General features: G+C 40.7%; 1 protein-coding gene across 7 annotated transcripts in view; it reads right to left on the reverse strand.

The window, feature by feature from the left end:
- arhgap23a (Rho GTPase activating protein 23a) overlaps window positions 1-15,312 on the reverse strand; it is an 88,361-nt gene that overhangs the window by 2,911 nt on the left and 70,138 nt on the right. For 5 of the 7 annotated variants that reach the window (XM_053514378.1, XM_053514377.1, XM_053514374.1 and 2 more), the window contains 15 exons: window positions 8,282-8,440; window positions 7,721-7,832; window positions 6,422-6,461; window positions 5,710-5,847; window positions 5,272-5,580; window positions 5,128-5,189; window positions 4,682-4,794; window positions 4,476-4,594; window positions 4,229-4,381; window positions 2,928-3,006; window positions 2,542-2,615; window positions 2,196-2,285; window positions 1,391-1,516; window positions 1,235-1,276; window positions 303-396 (listed from right to left, as the gene is read on the reverse strand). In XM_053514378.1, the coding sequence (XP_053370353.1) occupies window positions 303-396; window positions 1,235-1,276; window positions 1,391-1,516; window positions 2,196-2,285; window positions 2,542-2,615; window positions 2,928-3,006; window positions 4,229-4,381; window positions 4,476-4,594; window positions 4,682-4,794; window positions 5,128-5,189; window positions 5,272-5,580; window positions 5,710-5,847; window positions 6,422-6,461; window positions 7,721-7,832; window positions 8,282-8,440 (1,710 nt within the window). The remainder of the gene's footprint in view (window positions 1-302; window positions 397-1,234; window positions 1,277-1,390; window positions 1,517-2,195; window positions 2,286-2,541; window positions 2,616-2,927; window positions 3,007-4,228; window positions 4,382-4,475; window positions 4,595-4,681; window positions 4,795-5,127; window positions 5,190-5,271; window positions 5,581-5,709; window positions 5,848-6,421; window positions 6,462-7,720; window positions 7,833-8,281; window positions 8,441-15,312) is intronic. The other 2 variants (XM_053514379.1, XM_053514375.1) reach the window with 1 other exon arrangement.

The following is a 15,312-nucleotide window of genomic DNA, read 5'->3' on the forward strand; positions in this document are numbered from 1 at the left end:
AGAACATTCAACATGCAAGAAATTTGTGTACTTTCGCATACTTGGTTATAACTAAACACACCTATACAGTTGTTTCTTCTGACTGGGAACTTGACAAAAATAAATCATATCTTACAATAAATGACGCACTTTACAATAATACATATGTTTGCTCGCAAACTGGCAAAAACACAGTATCTCAAAATCACACAGGTCCAAAATCAGAGGGTTATTCAAAATTAACTAAACCATGTCCAGCATTGTTGATGTTCAGCGATTTGAATTGTGCCGGTTGTTGTTGCACAGGTTGCCAAGGCTCTCACCTGAGATCTCGCCCAGGAGGCCAGCCCGGCCGATGTTCGATAAGAGATGATCTATGTTGGGGGCGGGTTGAACATCCTCTGTGTCCACCGGCGTCTGACGTGAAAAAAAAAAAAAAAGAACGACTTTAAAGCAAGAGCTTTACAACTACTCTATATTGAAAAGCTATCATGATTTATGGAGCTTCTTCAATGAATAAAACAGAATGACATCATCATAGCACTGTTGAATTTATTGAAGGAGTCTCGAGTGTCAGGGAATTCCACCATGGGAGTTTACACTTTATGGTTCATCAGTAACATTACAAGCTGACCAGAGTAACAACTGTTTATAACAACTGATACAACATGCAATTTACAAGGGGGGCGTTCAAGTCAAACTGGGACTTGTGATGAAATTTCGGTGATGAGACTCTTAGTTTTACTCTGCAGTAAAACATTTGGACGGTGCAAGCGTTTTAAAGAAGTCCATATGTCAGTGAATGACAATCCTGCGCAAGGTGGCTCAAAGCAGTCGTTCTTGTGAACGCTCAGTGAGTGGAATGCTCTCAAGAACCCGATCCAGGCGATTTCCACATGTTTGTGCCATTGAATGAGTTCTTGGGAGGCCAGTGTTTCAACAGTGACAATAAAGCAGGCTGTCAGACCTTGACGGCATCCAAGCACTATTGAAACACTGGAATGAGCGCATTGTAGTATCAGGCCATTATACAGAAAAATAAAGAAAGATAACCAGGTTCTGTTATTCTGCACAATAAAAAGCCCTGGTTCGACCTGAACACCCATCAGGTATATGATTAAAAATATTTATGCTATTATGTAACATAGGATTATGATGCACAATGAAACCTTAAGACATATCTTTATTTTTATTAAATGTTTTCAAAAAATTGACTATTAAATTAATTACGGTTATCATTTCAGATATAATTTACCTTTTCATCTTTGTCATGTTCCTCACTGAAAAACCAGGCATACTGCATATGCAATGAGATAGAGAAAAAACGGGAAAATGTCATTTAAATTCAAATTAAAAACTGAAATTAGAACAGTTTTGATAAATTGTGGGGTTTAGTCAGAGAACGCTTTACATGTTGGATGAGAGTCTCTACGATCTTGTAGCGGTCAGGCATGTGGGTGACCATGTCTGTCATGTTGTCCTCGGATGTTCTCACAAGAGTGGGACCAAACACTAGCGCTAAGTTACGGGGCTCCATCTGCACGCACACACACACACACACACACACACACACACACACACACACATACAAAAGAGGTAAATTCAACACTGTACACCCTGGATGGGTGGTCAATCGATTGAAGATCCATCATTCACACACTGCGGGCATTTTGGGAACGGCAATTAGCGTTATCTGTCTGTCTTTGGACTGTAGGAGAAAACCAGAAGTACCTGGAGGAAACCCATCAAGCAACAAACATGCAAACTCCACGCACACCGACCCGAGCCTGGACCCTGGGGGTGCGAGGCGACAAGTGCTAACTACTAAGCCATCGTGCTGCAAGCTAGTATTAAACATAATAAAAAACACTACTAGTATTTAATAAACTGCTATGTAACTTGTGTTATCCGTTGTTTATATGGCTGGTCTCATGGAAAAAAATTTAATTTTTTCCCCCTGTAGTTCCAGTAGATGGCGGTATTTCACCAACAGCACGTAAACTCAAAAAAATAATGTAGTGCGTTTTGAAAAATATGAGTATTTTCCAGGAATGAATTAAAACTATTTAACAGGTGTAAGTTTATCCAAATAATTTAAGTGTGACTCAAATCAAAGACTAAATAAGATTAAATCAGCTCAAGCAATCCAGTGATCCCACGAGCTACACACATGGTGAACAGAGAGCAGCGCATTTCATTAACTCATTAGAACTGACCTTATTCTTCTCTGAGTGATTGGCAACAGTCTTTAGATGACCGATTAGAAACTTCAGAGTGTGGAAGTAATGATCTGGCAAATCATGGATCTGCAAACACCGTGGCAGAAAAAATAAATAAAAGGTTAAATGTCATTAAGCAATCCCTTATGCTATTGAATGAGATGAATAAAAGACTTAAGGATATGCTACTTTAGGAAATAATTAATAATGGCATATGATAACATCTTGCACTTAACAATTAGGTACAATTATTACTTTCATAATAATTATTACTGCTACTAGTACCATTAATACTTCACTATCAGCACAAGTGTTATATGCAGTAACGATGCCACACTCATACCAGTTTCTTTAAGGTCTTCAACCTGTCACTTGGATTGTCCATACGATTGGCATCGATGAAGTCATTGTACTTGTCTATTAGTAAAAAACAAGGCAATTAATAAAACTGATGAATAATGCATTATTTCAACACTCACCGGTCAAATTTTAGGCTGAAACTCCTCAAAGATATAAAGATAATAAATACTATCTACCTTGAACATAGAACATTCAGTAATGAATTCTTTCTATTTTTCGTTTGCATTGAGATAATGTTGAAATGTTGCACAGAACATAATGTTGAAAATACAACGAAATATGAACAGTCATAGCACAACGATAAAAATGTAATAAAATAGAATTGTAAATGTTTTCAATCTTATCTGTATGTAATTACAATAGTCTCACCATCTGTAAAGAGGGGCTCCGAGAGCTTGCGGAAGAAGGATTTCAGCAGGCTGCTCACGACATTCAGGTCCTGCCACCGCTGGATCAGACAGAAATACAAGACGCAGAAAAGAATTCATCACAGATCATCTGATAATCATGCTAGATAAATACAGTGTTCACTTAAAAATTCGATGCAGCCAATTAGTTTATAGTCGTGTTTCAATATTGAGATACATGCCGTATATGTTGGGGGACACAGACGTCCATATACAGTGTAAATGCATAACCACATAACATTTGGCACCAACAATCATGTCACGGTCGAGGTCACTGAGATCACATTTCCCAGATTCTGATATTTAATGTGAACTGAAACTGAAACCCCAGACTTGTATCTGAAAGTTTTTATTTTTTATATAGTATTAGCATATATACATATAAGTATTTTTTGCTTTCATGTAAACTCGCTGTTCTGTTATTCTGCACAAGTCCTGATTTGACTCGAACACATACAGTATATGCAAGTAAAAACTATCTATATTTCTCTATATAATCCCCTGCTACTCTAACGTGCTTGGACACCATCAGACTGGAAATATTTCCCAGTACGTCAGACTGCCTGCATCACGTCTGAAACACTGGCCTCACAGGAACTCCTTTACTGGCCCAAACATGTGAAATGACTCCCTTTAATGCTTTGGAGCGAGGTCAGGCTTGTATGGGAAATTGTTGTATAGCAACAATTCTCAGCCACATTTCTGTAACTTGCATGTGGTGTTTGTGAATATGTACAGTTCCCACAGACGTTCTGGCTGTTTTAAAATGTCTACATGACCTAAATGTTTTACTGTGACTAAGAGTCTCATCACTGTACTGTTCTTCTGTGAAAGTCAATAGGCTTTACAAGAAATTCACAAGAAATTTCATCACGAGTCCCGGTTTGATTTAAACGCCCCTCAAACAATATATACTATCATAATAATAAATTTTACACCGTGTCTTCTAGCACTTACGGTTGTATACCTATTGGGGAAAATTTTTGTGGCGGTATATATTAAACCATGCATATTGCAGAATAATAAAAAAAATGGTTTCAATAATTGCAGATTAATTCTATTTAATGTGTTGATAAATATGATGTATTATTGTGTTGATGAATATAATTTATGGCACAGAAATGACTGATGGAAGGTCGACGGTTCGAGCACCGGCTCCACCGGTTGCCATTGTTGGGCTCTTGAGCAAGGCCCTTAACCCTATCTGCTCCGGGACTCTGTATCACGGCTGACCATGCGCTCTGACCCTGCGCTCTGACTTACCTCCTCTGCAGTGTTAATTTCACAGCCCTTGTTGAGTTGATCCTGCAGGGTGGACACCACAGCGTTGTTACCCGGCACTCTGTAGATTCCAGTGTACTCCAGACCCATCTCCTCCACCAAGCCACAGCAGATCTCCACAATCAGGGGAACAAACTACACAAACATGCACACACACACAAAGTCAGCCAGCAGATTCCCCAAATTTATCCCTTAAATAACGGATTGGCATCAGGGTTCCCATCCACACCTTGTTATTGGAGGCAGGTTGACAATCCTCCAGCCTGACTCCGAACGCTTTGGGGTCTGCCTTCTTCGCTTTCTTCATGAAGTTGATGCCCCAGGGGGACTTGGGAGGACTGCTCTCCTCTAAAAGTGGAAAGGAATGAGGATTATGATTAAAAGGAGACCACATGATGTCGGTGTGTTTGCTGTGCATGTATAAACCAGGCTGACCTTTGGCTTCATGTTTGGGGGAGCGTGGGGGCGCGCCGCTGTTGTCGGCCTTGGTGAGCAGGAAGGTCATGCGTGGCGCTCGAGGAGACGAGTCAGGTTTGGTACCTGTTGGACTAAATAAAGCCAGGAAGAGACAACAACATTTATTTATTAATACACTGCACAATATAAAATCATATTATAACACATTGCCCACATTTGCGTGAGCTCACAGATGCCCCTGATTGGCTGTAGAGCCGCGATTAATGTGGAAGCACAAAGTATCTCTCATCCCTCCCCTTTGAGAGAGCTCAGCCAATCAGCTCTCTCTAGACCTCCGGCTGCAAGAGGTTACAGCATCACCTGGGGATCGAACTTGCGATCTCCGGATGATAGGGTGAGCGCTTTACCACTGCGCCACTTAAAGGTCTATAATGATTATCTTGAATTAACCTGTCTGCACTTACCTCTGCTTTCTGTAGTCATTTAGCTTCTTGTTGATGAGAGCTTGTCGAGAGAAACCCAACTCCTATAACACACACGCACACACAATAAGATAAAGTATTTCCATAAATATCTTAAACATATCTGTTTTTGCGAGGGTCCTTTACCTCGCTGTCGATCTTGCTGCATTCCTGGATCACTTTGATCCACTGCAGCATGTCGTCTCGGTCCTCAGCCTGCAGCAGGTACTCGCAGAAGTCCTGCGTGGTCAATCGCAGCGCGTTCTTGCGCTTGGTCTCGCAGTACGCGATGTCCACCAGGCAGCCGCGGATGCTGATTGGCTGCTCGTCTTCAGACCCGTCTACCAAGGCGGCGCCCTTCAGCAGCGCCTCCCGCTTGTCTTTGTAGAGGTAGAGCCCACTGATGCGCAGCACTGAGAAGACCCGTCTCCAGGGACGAATGGCGCTGCCCACCTTCTAAACCATGAACAGAAAATATGAGATTTTAATATTACAGCGTATATATTTATGCGTTATGTACACTGTGATAGAAAGAACAACTTCATGGCTCAGAGACTATGAGCTGGCCCGAGTGCGATTTCTCACCTTGCCCCTTTCAGTATGGATCTGTTTGTAGTGCAGCCATCCTTCTTTCCTCACGTCGCCGTAGCTGATGCTGCCCAGCTCCGAGGCAGAGTGGCGCTTAGAGCGAGCCTCATCGGCGACCGTCAAGCTCTCCAAAGACTAAACACACACAAAAACAGACATATTAAATAAGCAGGCTATATAATGCAAATGGTTTAAAATGTGTGAATTTGGTTGGTTAATATTATGTTCAAAACTGTCAATGTTTTTAAAAATTTCAGTTCAGTTTTGTTTAACTGGTCTATCAGACTACTTTGAAGATCAAACCAATAAACAAAGATGGACCTATGTTCCCTGCTGTTTGATCTTGTTCTATTTTTGTATTGGCTGGGGCTTGAGCCAATAACATTTTTGCCTATTGTGACATCATATAAAAAGATCCCCGCCCATGGGCTTGTTGCTCAGCTCATAAAAAAGTATAACAAAATACATTATCTAAAAGAATAATACAAATTATTAAGTACAATATGGGACCTTTAAGTCAAATTCTTGAAATCATTTGTTAAAGCCACACTTACATTACAGAGATTATATTTGGCTCATTACGACCTTGAAGTTACAAGGTTAAAAACAATTTGTAGGAGGATTGGAAGCACTTTCACGCCATAAAAACAAACCACACACTTTTATTGTTTTTTTTTTACTACACACTACTTAAGTGAACTGCACTTACCCCATCATCGAAGAAGCTTTTAACTCTCTTTGGCAACCTCCTGAAAGGAATTCAATAGAAGAATGAGTCGTAGGCAAGCAGACACTTCATCTTGCAGCATTAACAACTGCAGCACACCCATATAGGCCTTCCAGGCAAACATTCATAAAAACAAAAATTTTATGATTAAAAAATAAATAGAATATTTATCAATACTTGTGAATGGTTCTAATATACAAGACGTTCAAGCCAAACCGGGACTTTTGATGGTACGAAATGATAAAATAGTTATAGGAGTATAAACACTTATTTTTTTCCTACAGTATATAAGGTCCTTCTACACTAATGCACTTCTCCCAGTGTTTCACTAGTGCTTAAGGCAGAAAGTTTCCTCTTTACGCTGGAGCCGTGATCGGACTGCCTGCTGGAAACCCTGGCTTGCCAGGAACTCCTTTAATGGCCCAAACATGTGGAAATGGCTTGGAGCGAGGTCCGGACTGTACGGGAAATATAGCAATGCATTCCTGTAAAGTGCACTTGGTGTTTGTAAATGATTGTGCACAGCTCCCACAGACAGATGCATCTCTCCTGCAAGTTGGTGACAAAGTTATCTGTCTCCGAGCCACCTTGACCGGGATCATCGCTCAAGGATGTACGGCCTTCTTTAATATGTTTGCACCATTTAAATGTTTTACTGCGGCCAAGAGTCTCATCACCGTACTGTACTTGAAATCTTCTGTAAATGGCAAGGAGTTTTACAACTTTATTAACAAGGAAGTCCCAGTTTGACTTGAACAACCCGGGAACAATTTAATTCTCCCTTGACTGTTAGCCTATTAAACACTATTTAGTCTATCCTTATAGAAAGTATTTTATATTTTATCTTAATGTCAGAAATCCCCAGAAATCAGTAATACTCTTTATTTTTTATCACATGGCAGGAATGGATTAAGATCAAAGTTGTTATGGTTAGTATTTACACTAGGTATTGTAGCTGGAAGCCTTACTGATTGGTCACTTTAAATTAAAATGAAAGTAGTTAATTTAAAATGAAGTAATACTTATAAGCTAATATAATAAATATATATATTTAAAAAATATAATAATAATACATTTACTGTACATGATTAGCCATAATTAGGTTAAAACAATTCCGTGATCAAGAAAAGATCTTAAATCACTAAAAGAGGTCCCTTTCTTAATAATGTTTAGTTTTTTCATATCCAGTTTAGAGACAGAGCAGTAAATAATACTAATATACGACTAAAATACTAAATAATAATTAAGATGTTGGCGTAAACCCCAAATCCATCAACTCACGAGAAGACCCGTCCGTCATCTCTGAGAGTGTGCAGTCCATCGTCACATGACTTGGAGCGTTCGGTGGTGATGGCCAGCAGATAGGAAGAGCGGCGACTGGATTTGATGCTGCCTGCTCAGAAAGACGACAAGAGAAGAAGAGCTGATTAATACTGCGTGAGGAGAACGGGATGGAGTGAGACGGCGAGTGTTAAGGAACAGGAAAAGATAGCGAGGAGGATGACAGAATAGCGAGTTGGAAGAGCAAGGAATCAGGGATGCAGGATTGGCAGAGGGATGTTGATCCAGAGCTTCTGGGTCTGCGGTAAAAACCGTTCAGTCCAGTTCGTGTGAACATGCGAGAGGACATGCAGTATGGATGCGGTTCATAATTTCAGGCTCATTTTCCAAAACATGCACGAGAATGCAAGAAGCAGAGGGCTCTGCTTTGTGTGTGGGTTCCATAAAAATGCTAAATGTACATGTGTGCATTGCAGGGGTGTATGTCTGAGCATGCATTTATTTTTTATTATTTTTTTTATAATTTTCTCTCTCTCTCTCTCTCTTTTTCGCGAGACTCACTGCAGTCATGGGAGGACAGGCGGCTGAGGGGGAAGGTGAAGGTTGGGGAGGCGGGGCTGGTCCCCACAGCGGGGGCGGACCTAAGGCCACCACTGGACACAACGGACGAGGCGGGGACGTGACACGCCCGCAGATCTGCGCTCGGGCTGGTTGGCTCATCTGTGGGAGGAGCAAAAGGAGAGAAAATAGAAGGGAGAGAAAGAAAGGAAAAGAGGACGAGAAAAGGAAGGGAAGGGTAAAGGATACAGAGGAAGAAGGGAAGAGGAATAGAAGGAAATGATTAGATAACAGGAAAAAACGCAGGAATGAGCAGAAAGAAATGAAAGGGCACAGGTTAAAGGAAGAGCCAACAAAAAAACAGTGTTGCAAGCTTCACTCATTAAACAGATACAGTTTTCTCTCATTCACAGAGACACGGTCGAAGTACTGAACGTGTCACGTCGTGTTCCATGCAAAACTGAAACAAACCTACGAGTGATAGAATAAAGATTCAAAGCGGAAAGGAAACAACCGAATGAAATCTGAGGAACATTTCTCAAATCAGAAAACATATTTATCAGGCACTCGGGCACTCATCTGACATTAACAGAGAGGGAAGATTAAATAACTCGACTCATACCTGGAGCTTTGTCCTCCATGAGAAACGTGGAAATGAGATGTGTGTGCCGTGTTCGTACTAACAGAAAAGTTTCAGTTCTTTCATGCGCCTATGACTGTGTGTTTGGACAGGTTTCTAAGCAGTGCTTTACATTACAACGGGAGTGTGTGTCAAGTTTCAGACCAGGCAAGGTACGAGTCATGGGGAGAGGTCCTGAGCGTAACATTTAATATTCACTACGATAATCTGCGGTGATTGTTTCATGTCTTTAAAGTCCGTAAAACTGCTGAAATATCTGAAAAATTATATATATATGCATGTGTAATTAGTTCAACCTTTAAATAAAAAGGCTGTTCTACTCATTATAAAGATGCTATGTTTATACTGAACTTGACAATCCGAATTGTGCACAGACGTACTTTAAATCCTTGTATGAATTCTGCACTCAGTACCCAAAGCTATGAAACCAACAACACAAGTGTATCTTTGTAAAAAGTACAATGCCCTCTTAAACCCTCGCTAATCACTTCTGCTTTCAGTTCCCCATCACCTCGACAACAGCCGAAAGAAGCTCTTTGTATTAATTATTTATCTGTCTATTATGCAAATTATGCATAATCATTTCTCCTTAGCATTAAACCTAACCCGCCTGTACAGCTGCCAGTACTGGATATCAGCCCAATCTCCCTACCTGCAATACCAACCCTGACCACCAGATGACATCAAAACACACTTGCAACTAAAGCCAAAAACAGCATGGCATTTTCTCATAACCACATTGATTCTGCCATGTTTATTTCCTACCTTTTTACATATGTATACATAATTCTATATTCCTTAAGAATCTAATGTCACAATGACCTCAATCCTTGTTAATCTTGTTCACCCACCTTCTTTCGCCCTTGTATTTTTATCCATAATTTCCAACACTGTCAGGTTTCTGATGCCCCATAAGCTGTTTTCCTCGCGTCCCTTCTGGTCATCGTCAGCAGGTGTACGTCAACTCATCCTAACCAGAACTTCATCTCACTGTTCTGTTTAATCTCTATCAGCATCCGTTTTTTTTTTTTATTCTACTTTTCTGTTTTCGCTTTCGTTCTTCCATGCCAGCACAGAGTTAACCGTTTTCTCATATGGAGTTCTGGAGGAGGATGGAAAACCAGAGAAAGAGAGTTGCAAGCATTCCCAATGACTTTCTCTCTCCTGGAGAAAGACAGAAAGAGAGAAAGAGAGAGAGAGAGAGCGTAGGGGCGGAAACATTCCCAATCTGGGATGCAGAATCTGGACTGGGCCTGTTTTCCAGCCACTGGCAGAAATAGCTGCACTGTGGGTTTAACAAAGGCGCTTATTACTGCAGGCCGAGCTCACACACGAAAAAGCAGCATCATTAACATACAGAACATACCCTTTCCATGAACACTGTGCATTCACGGTATAGACATCACAGACTGGTTACGCTTCTATTTTTACTGCTGTTCAGTAACGCAACACACTACCAGAATTAAAAGAAGTTTCCACGGGCAATGATTTCCATAAGTTTCCCTGCACTGAGAACAGAACAGGAACTCGTGTATTCGAAGCTCATTCATAACATCTAAGGACAGTTCTAAAAAGAGCCAAGACACATATCTCCACCCCAGTGCTGCTGAAGTCACAACTCCATCTCATATGTTATCATTTTCATAGAAACTTAAACTGAAACTTTATGATAGACAATCGGTAAACAAAGAGTCTTCCAAGGAAAAAAAAAAAAAACGTGACACTGAACATGCTACATTTTTTAAAGAAGAGATATTACTTACCGATGTTACAGTTAGAGTCACTAAAGGTGTTTTCTTTGATGATGTAAATCATGACGGTATCAATGTTCATGTTATATTTGAACTTATGATCCTGATAAACTTTTCAAGATGTTTATTTTGGTATCATTCTCTTTGGCTCTGACTGCATTCTGACCTCTTAAATAGTCTAGTGCACATCTATGCTTCCTGAAAAGGTACTGTGCAAGTTTGGTCAAATTACAGAAAGTAGATTTTAACTCAATTTTATTTGATTTGATTTATATAGCGCTTTTAACAATGGTCATTGTCGCAAAGCAGCTTTACAGAATAAAAATAAAATCAGGGAAATGAGTACGAAATGTATGAAAAAATATGGATGAATCAAGTTAATCACAGTTTACTCTAAAAAGGTTGCAGGGGGCCTGGAGCCTATCCCAGGAGATTTAGGGCATGAGACAGGGTACACACTGTATGGGGTGCCAGTTCATCACAGGGCATACATACACACACTCATTCACACACTATGAGCAATTTGAGAACACCAATTAGCCTACCCTGCATGTCTGATCCCCGTAATGTGACCTCATAAAAGAAAATACCCCTCCCCCACCTCTGCAGTGCTCTGAAGGGGTGTGGCTCAGCAGGAGCTCATTTACATACATGGCAAAAAAAAAAAAAAAAATAGTGTTGGGAAGAGCCCTGAAACATAAAAAAGATAGGAAAAAATGCATTATCTAAATTCTATTTTAGTTGGAGAATAAACACACACAGTTTGGGGGAGCTCAGAGACTTGTGTTAACTTATTAAAGAAATAGTAAAACAGTTGTTCCTGCCAAAGAAAAGTCTTCTGGATTTATCTTATTAAACAAAGAGAGAGAGAGAGAGAGAGAGAGAAAGAGAGAGAGAGAGAGATGGAGTAGTAGAGAGTCTAGTGAGGGAAAGACTGATTATTATAACACAAGCAGAGGAGGTCTGTTTAATAAACATTAGAATTTGGGGAAGTATTGTGAATTTGTTTGAGAATGGCGTGGACTATGGTTCAGTAGTTTGTATTTTTTTTCCCAACAATAATTGTTTAATAATTAATGACATTTGACTTATGATTGTTTTGTTGATCCGAATCAGCTTGTTTAACTCAACAGAAACTGGGCAGGGTAGCTCAGTGATTAACATGCTGGGCTACAGCTCGGAAGATCATGAATTCCAAAACTGCTCAGATGTACAATGATAAAATACTAATACTTCATAAAATTGTTATTTGGGCAGAATTTCGTGCGCCTGCAAGTTTTACAGTTCCATGAGCTGAATGTCATGAAGAAGGCGAACCCCCTCCATGAGCACTCCATGGCGTTCCCTTTGGTTTTGACTCTCTAGCGGCATTGTGCAGAACGAGACCTCAGGTTTTTTAAACAAGAAGAACCTTTTATGGACGTACTCATTTCCCAAGACATGGGTAATTTTGGGAGATTCGGGCAAATATTTTTTTAGCTTTTTTATACGATAAAACGGATTTTATGACCGCCCCTGGTATAAGTTGCTCTGGATAAGTTTGTCTGACAAATGCCATAAAAGTAATGGATATGAAAACAGAAAGTTGTTTCAGGGATGTTCCACAGCATTAAATTTAACTCCAGCTGTTAGTGGTGGCAGGTTTCTGTATTCTAGTTAAATTAAAACTCTTCAAGACATTAATTTGGGGCAGTAGTGGCTCAGTTGGTTGAGGCTCTGGGTTGCTGATCAGAGGGTTGGAAGTTTCAGCCCTGCCACTGCCGGGTCGCCACTGTTTGGCCCATGGGCAAGGCCCTTAACCCTACGCCCATACAAGATCCCACTGCAGACGCCAGTCCCAAAGACTAGCAACACAGTCTCGTCAAAACCAGCACTGCTATTGAAATGACGGAACCTTCCCCCACCACAGGAGGATTTTTTTACTGCTTGGGTTTAATGACTGCCCTTAGAATTTATTATACTGTAAATGAGTTCCGAGGAAATGTTTTCATTCGGTTCAATGTCAAAAAAATCACAGTATTACTTCAACAGCCAGATAAATGTACACACATCCTGCATTTGCTTCATCTGTGTATGTAAAAGACGCTAAACATAGAAGAGCTTTCTGGAAGCTGGAGATGGGATGAGAAAGAGCAGAGGGGTGATCTCAGAGCTGAGTGAGGGATATGGAGACAGGAAGCACACAAGAACAAGGGGACATCACAAGTTTCTGGGAGATGTTCACAGGTCCTACTGTGTGTGTGTGTGTGTGTGTGTGTGTGCATGAAGCCCCCTTCTCTTTGCACACATGACACAATGGTACCATTGAGGGTAGAAAGAGCTGAGTGTGCTGATTGTGTCCGATGAAGTGTGTGTACGTGTGTGTGTGTGTGAGAGTGTGTGTGTCACCCGATTCACTCCAAAACGCCAACCCCTCTTTTTTCCTCCTTCTGAGTCCCATACATCTGTGCCACACCACCAAGGTATACCCTAAATGCCACAGATCCAAAAGTACACTAAACAGCTCCATAGTCTCCATGACTTTGGACAAATTGAATAATATATACAGTATAATTCAATAACGTTGCTTCTGTGACTTTAAATGGCTCTACTGGGGCGCAGAAAAATGCTCACATGCAAACGCAGCAAACCACTAAAATTTGTCTGAGAGTCTTTCTGTTCACCCTGACACCACCACCACCATCGGTGGCTGAAAAGCTGAGGCCGTGTTGTGAATTTCCTGTCCTGCTGGATTTCGTTGAGAATAAATCAATAGCTGTATTTTTTTTTTTTTTTTCATGGAGGTTACGTTCATATTTGTGGATCTAGTCACCAGTGAATAGTGTAGTTTTCATCAGCATTGCCAAAGACTCTACTTTCATAACCTGGAACCGTGGTTTAGCTTGGCTTAGTTGAGATTAAGGAATGCTGTGTTGTTAATGCCAAATAAATTATTGGCTAAATACTGAAGAAGTTAGCAAAGTGAGTATGGAAATCTCTGAAACGTGTACAAAAAAAAAAAAAAAAAAAAAGCAGACAAGCAGGCAAAATCCTTGCACACAGCAAGACTAGCCAATTGTGGGCATTTCTGAGCTTATGTATGTGGATAACAGCAGACAGAGCTTTCCTCCAAGTGTGTTCCGCTGTGTTGTGACAAGGAATGAGCAGCTTGAAAAGATGCAGTTGACTGGCTTGACGTGTCTTGGACGCACATGTTAGCCTTCAACCGCCATGTGTAACATTTGGCGCTGACGGATAGAGTGAGTGTGGTTGACGACAGTGCTCACTTCATTTGGTTCATTAGATCTTATTGGGAGCTTATTGGTGTCTAGAAAACCATAAATGTTGGAAAACTGTTGCGCCCACTGTTGCGTCAAGCAAAATCCCAAAAAGAGGGATAAAGGGAAAAAAAAAAAACATTTGTACAGAACTCCTGCCAGTCTGATTGCTGATTGCTCTTTTTATTGGATGCAATAATTTTGGTCGTTTCATGATGCACCACCACAGCATTAACATCAACACAACATCATGGGTCCTCAAGGCTCACCCATGCCCATGGGGATCAGAGGCTAAAAATAATTATTCGACACTGCCATCAATCCTATATTTTACTCATGAACCATAGCCATGAGATAAAAGCTTTTCAGAAGAAGAGATAATCACTGAATTAGAAAAGTATTGTTGGAAACAGTGGCGACTAAATGCAACTCAAAAAGAGTTCAGAAAAATACCGCTGTTGAGGCTACCATGATAAAACACTGCGTAAGTAGAGTAATACTTCTTATTCACTTAGTCACAAGAAGTGATTATCTTTAACAGCTGATTTTGGGTCACACCATATTCAATGTTAAACATTTTAAACAGACCGAGTGCGTTGTGGATCCAGGGTCAAGGCCGGAAAGCTCGGAATAGCGGCAGAATATCTACTAAACTGGCCCGATGACCTTAATCAGTGCTCAGGGTCAGAACCAGAGACATAAACCATGACTTATTTGCTCACAAAAGTAACTGAACTAAATAAACGCGACCACTCAGTGCCAGCTGCTATAGGGCCGTGCTCCTATCGCTTCCTGCTTTCTCCGAATTTTTTCCTTCAAACCCGCAGCAAAGGCTCCAAATGAAGGTCTCTGATGGCGTCCACATGGGTCTTGGGTTCGTTTGAATGAAATGAGTTGCCACACCCAGATGGAGCAGTTATTTCTATTCAGCTGTCTCTATTCTACGTTTATTAGATTTGTGTTTTTATACAGTACTACGAAAAAGAAAACGCAGAACAGCCAGTTTCTGAGTTTTAAGCCTGTTAAATATTCTGGTGTCCATTAACTACTTACTATTCCTCGCAATAACCTGACAGAATACAGGACACATTTGCAAATGACATGCCGGCCTACTAAACCTGACGTGAATCCATAATAGTCAAGCACCTGTTGACCTCCTTCAGATTTTCTCAGTGGATCAACTTGCCTTTCTGTCTCATCCAGAAAGACTTCCTCTAAGGATTACACACAACAAAAAAGCACTACAACTGGATGACTGGATGCAAAACATCGTTTCTCAACTGCCCAGAGATCTGATTAGCTTGTGGGTGTGTATTCTGCCGTTCTCGTTCTCGGTGCACCGACATGTCATGGCTTGTGGACGTTGAAAACTCGTAGATGTTTGTA

The sequence above is a fragment of the Clarias gariepinus genome, chromosome 16 (assembly GCF_024256425.1).
Source record: "Clarias gariepinus isolate MV-2021 ecotype Netherlands chromosome 16, CGAR_prim_01v2, whole genome shotgun sequence".
Classification (NCBI taxonomy): Eukaryota; Metazoa; Chordata; class Actinopteri; order Siluriformes; family Clariidae; genus Clarias; species Clarias gariepinus.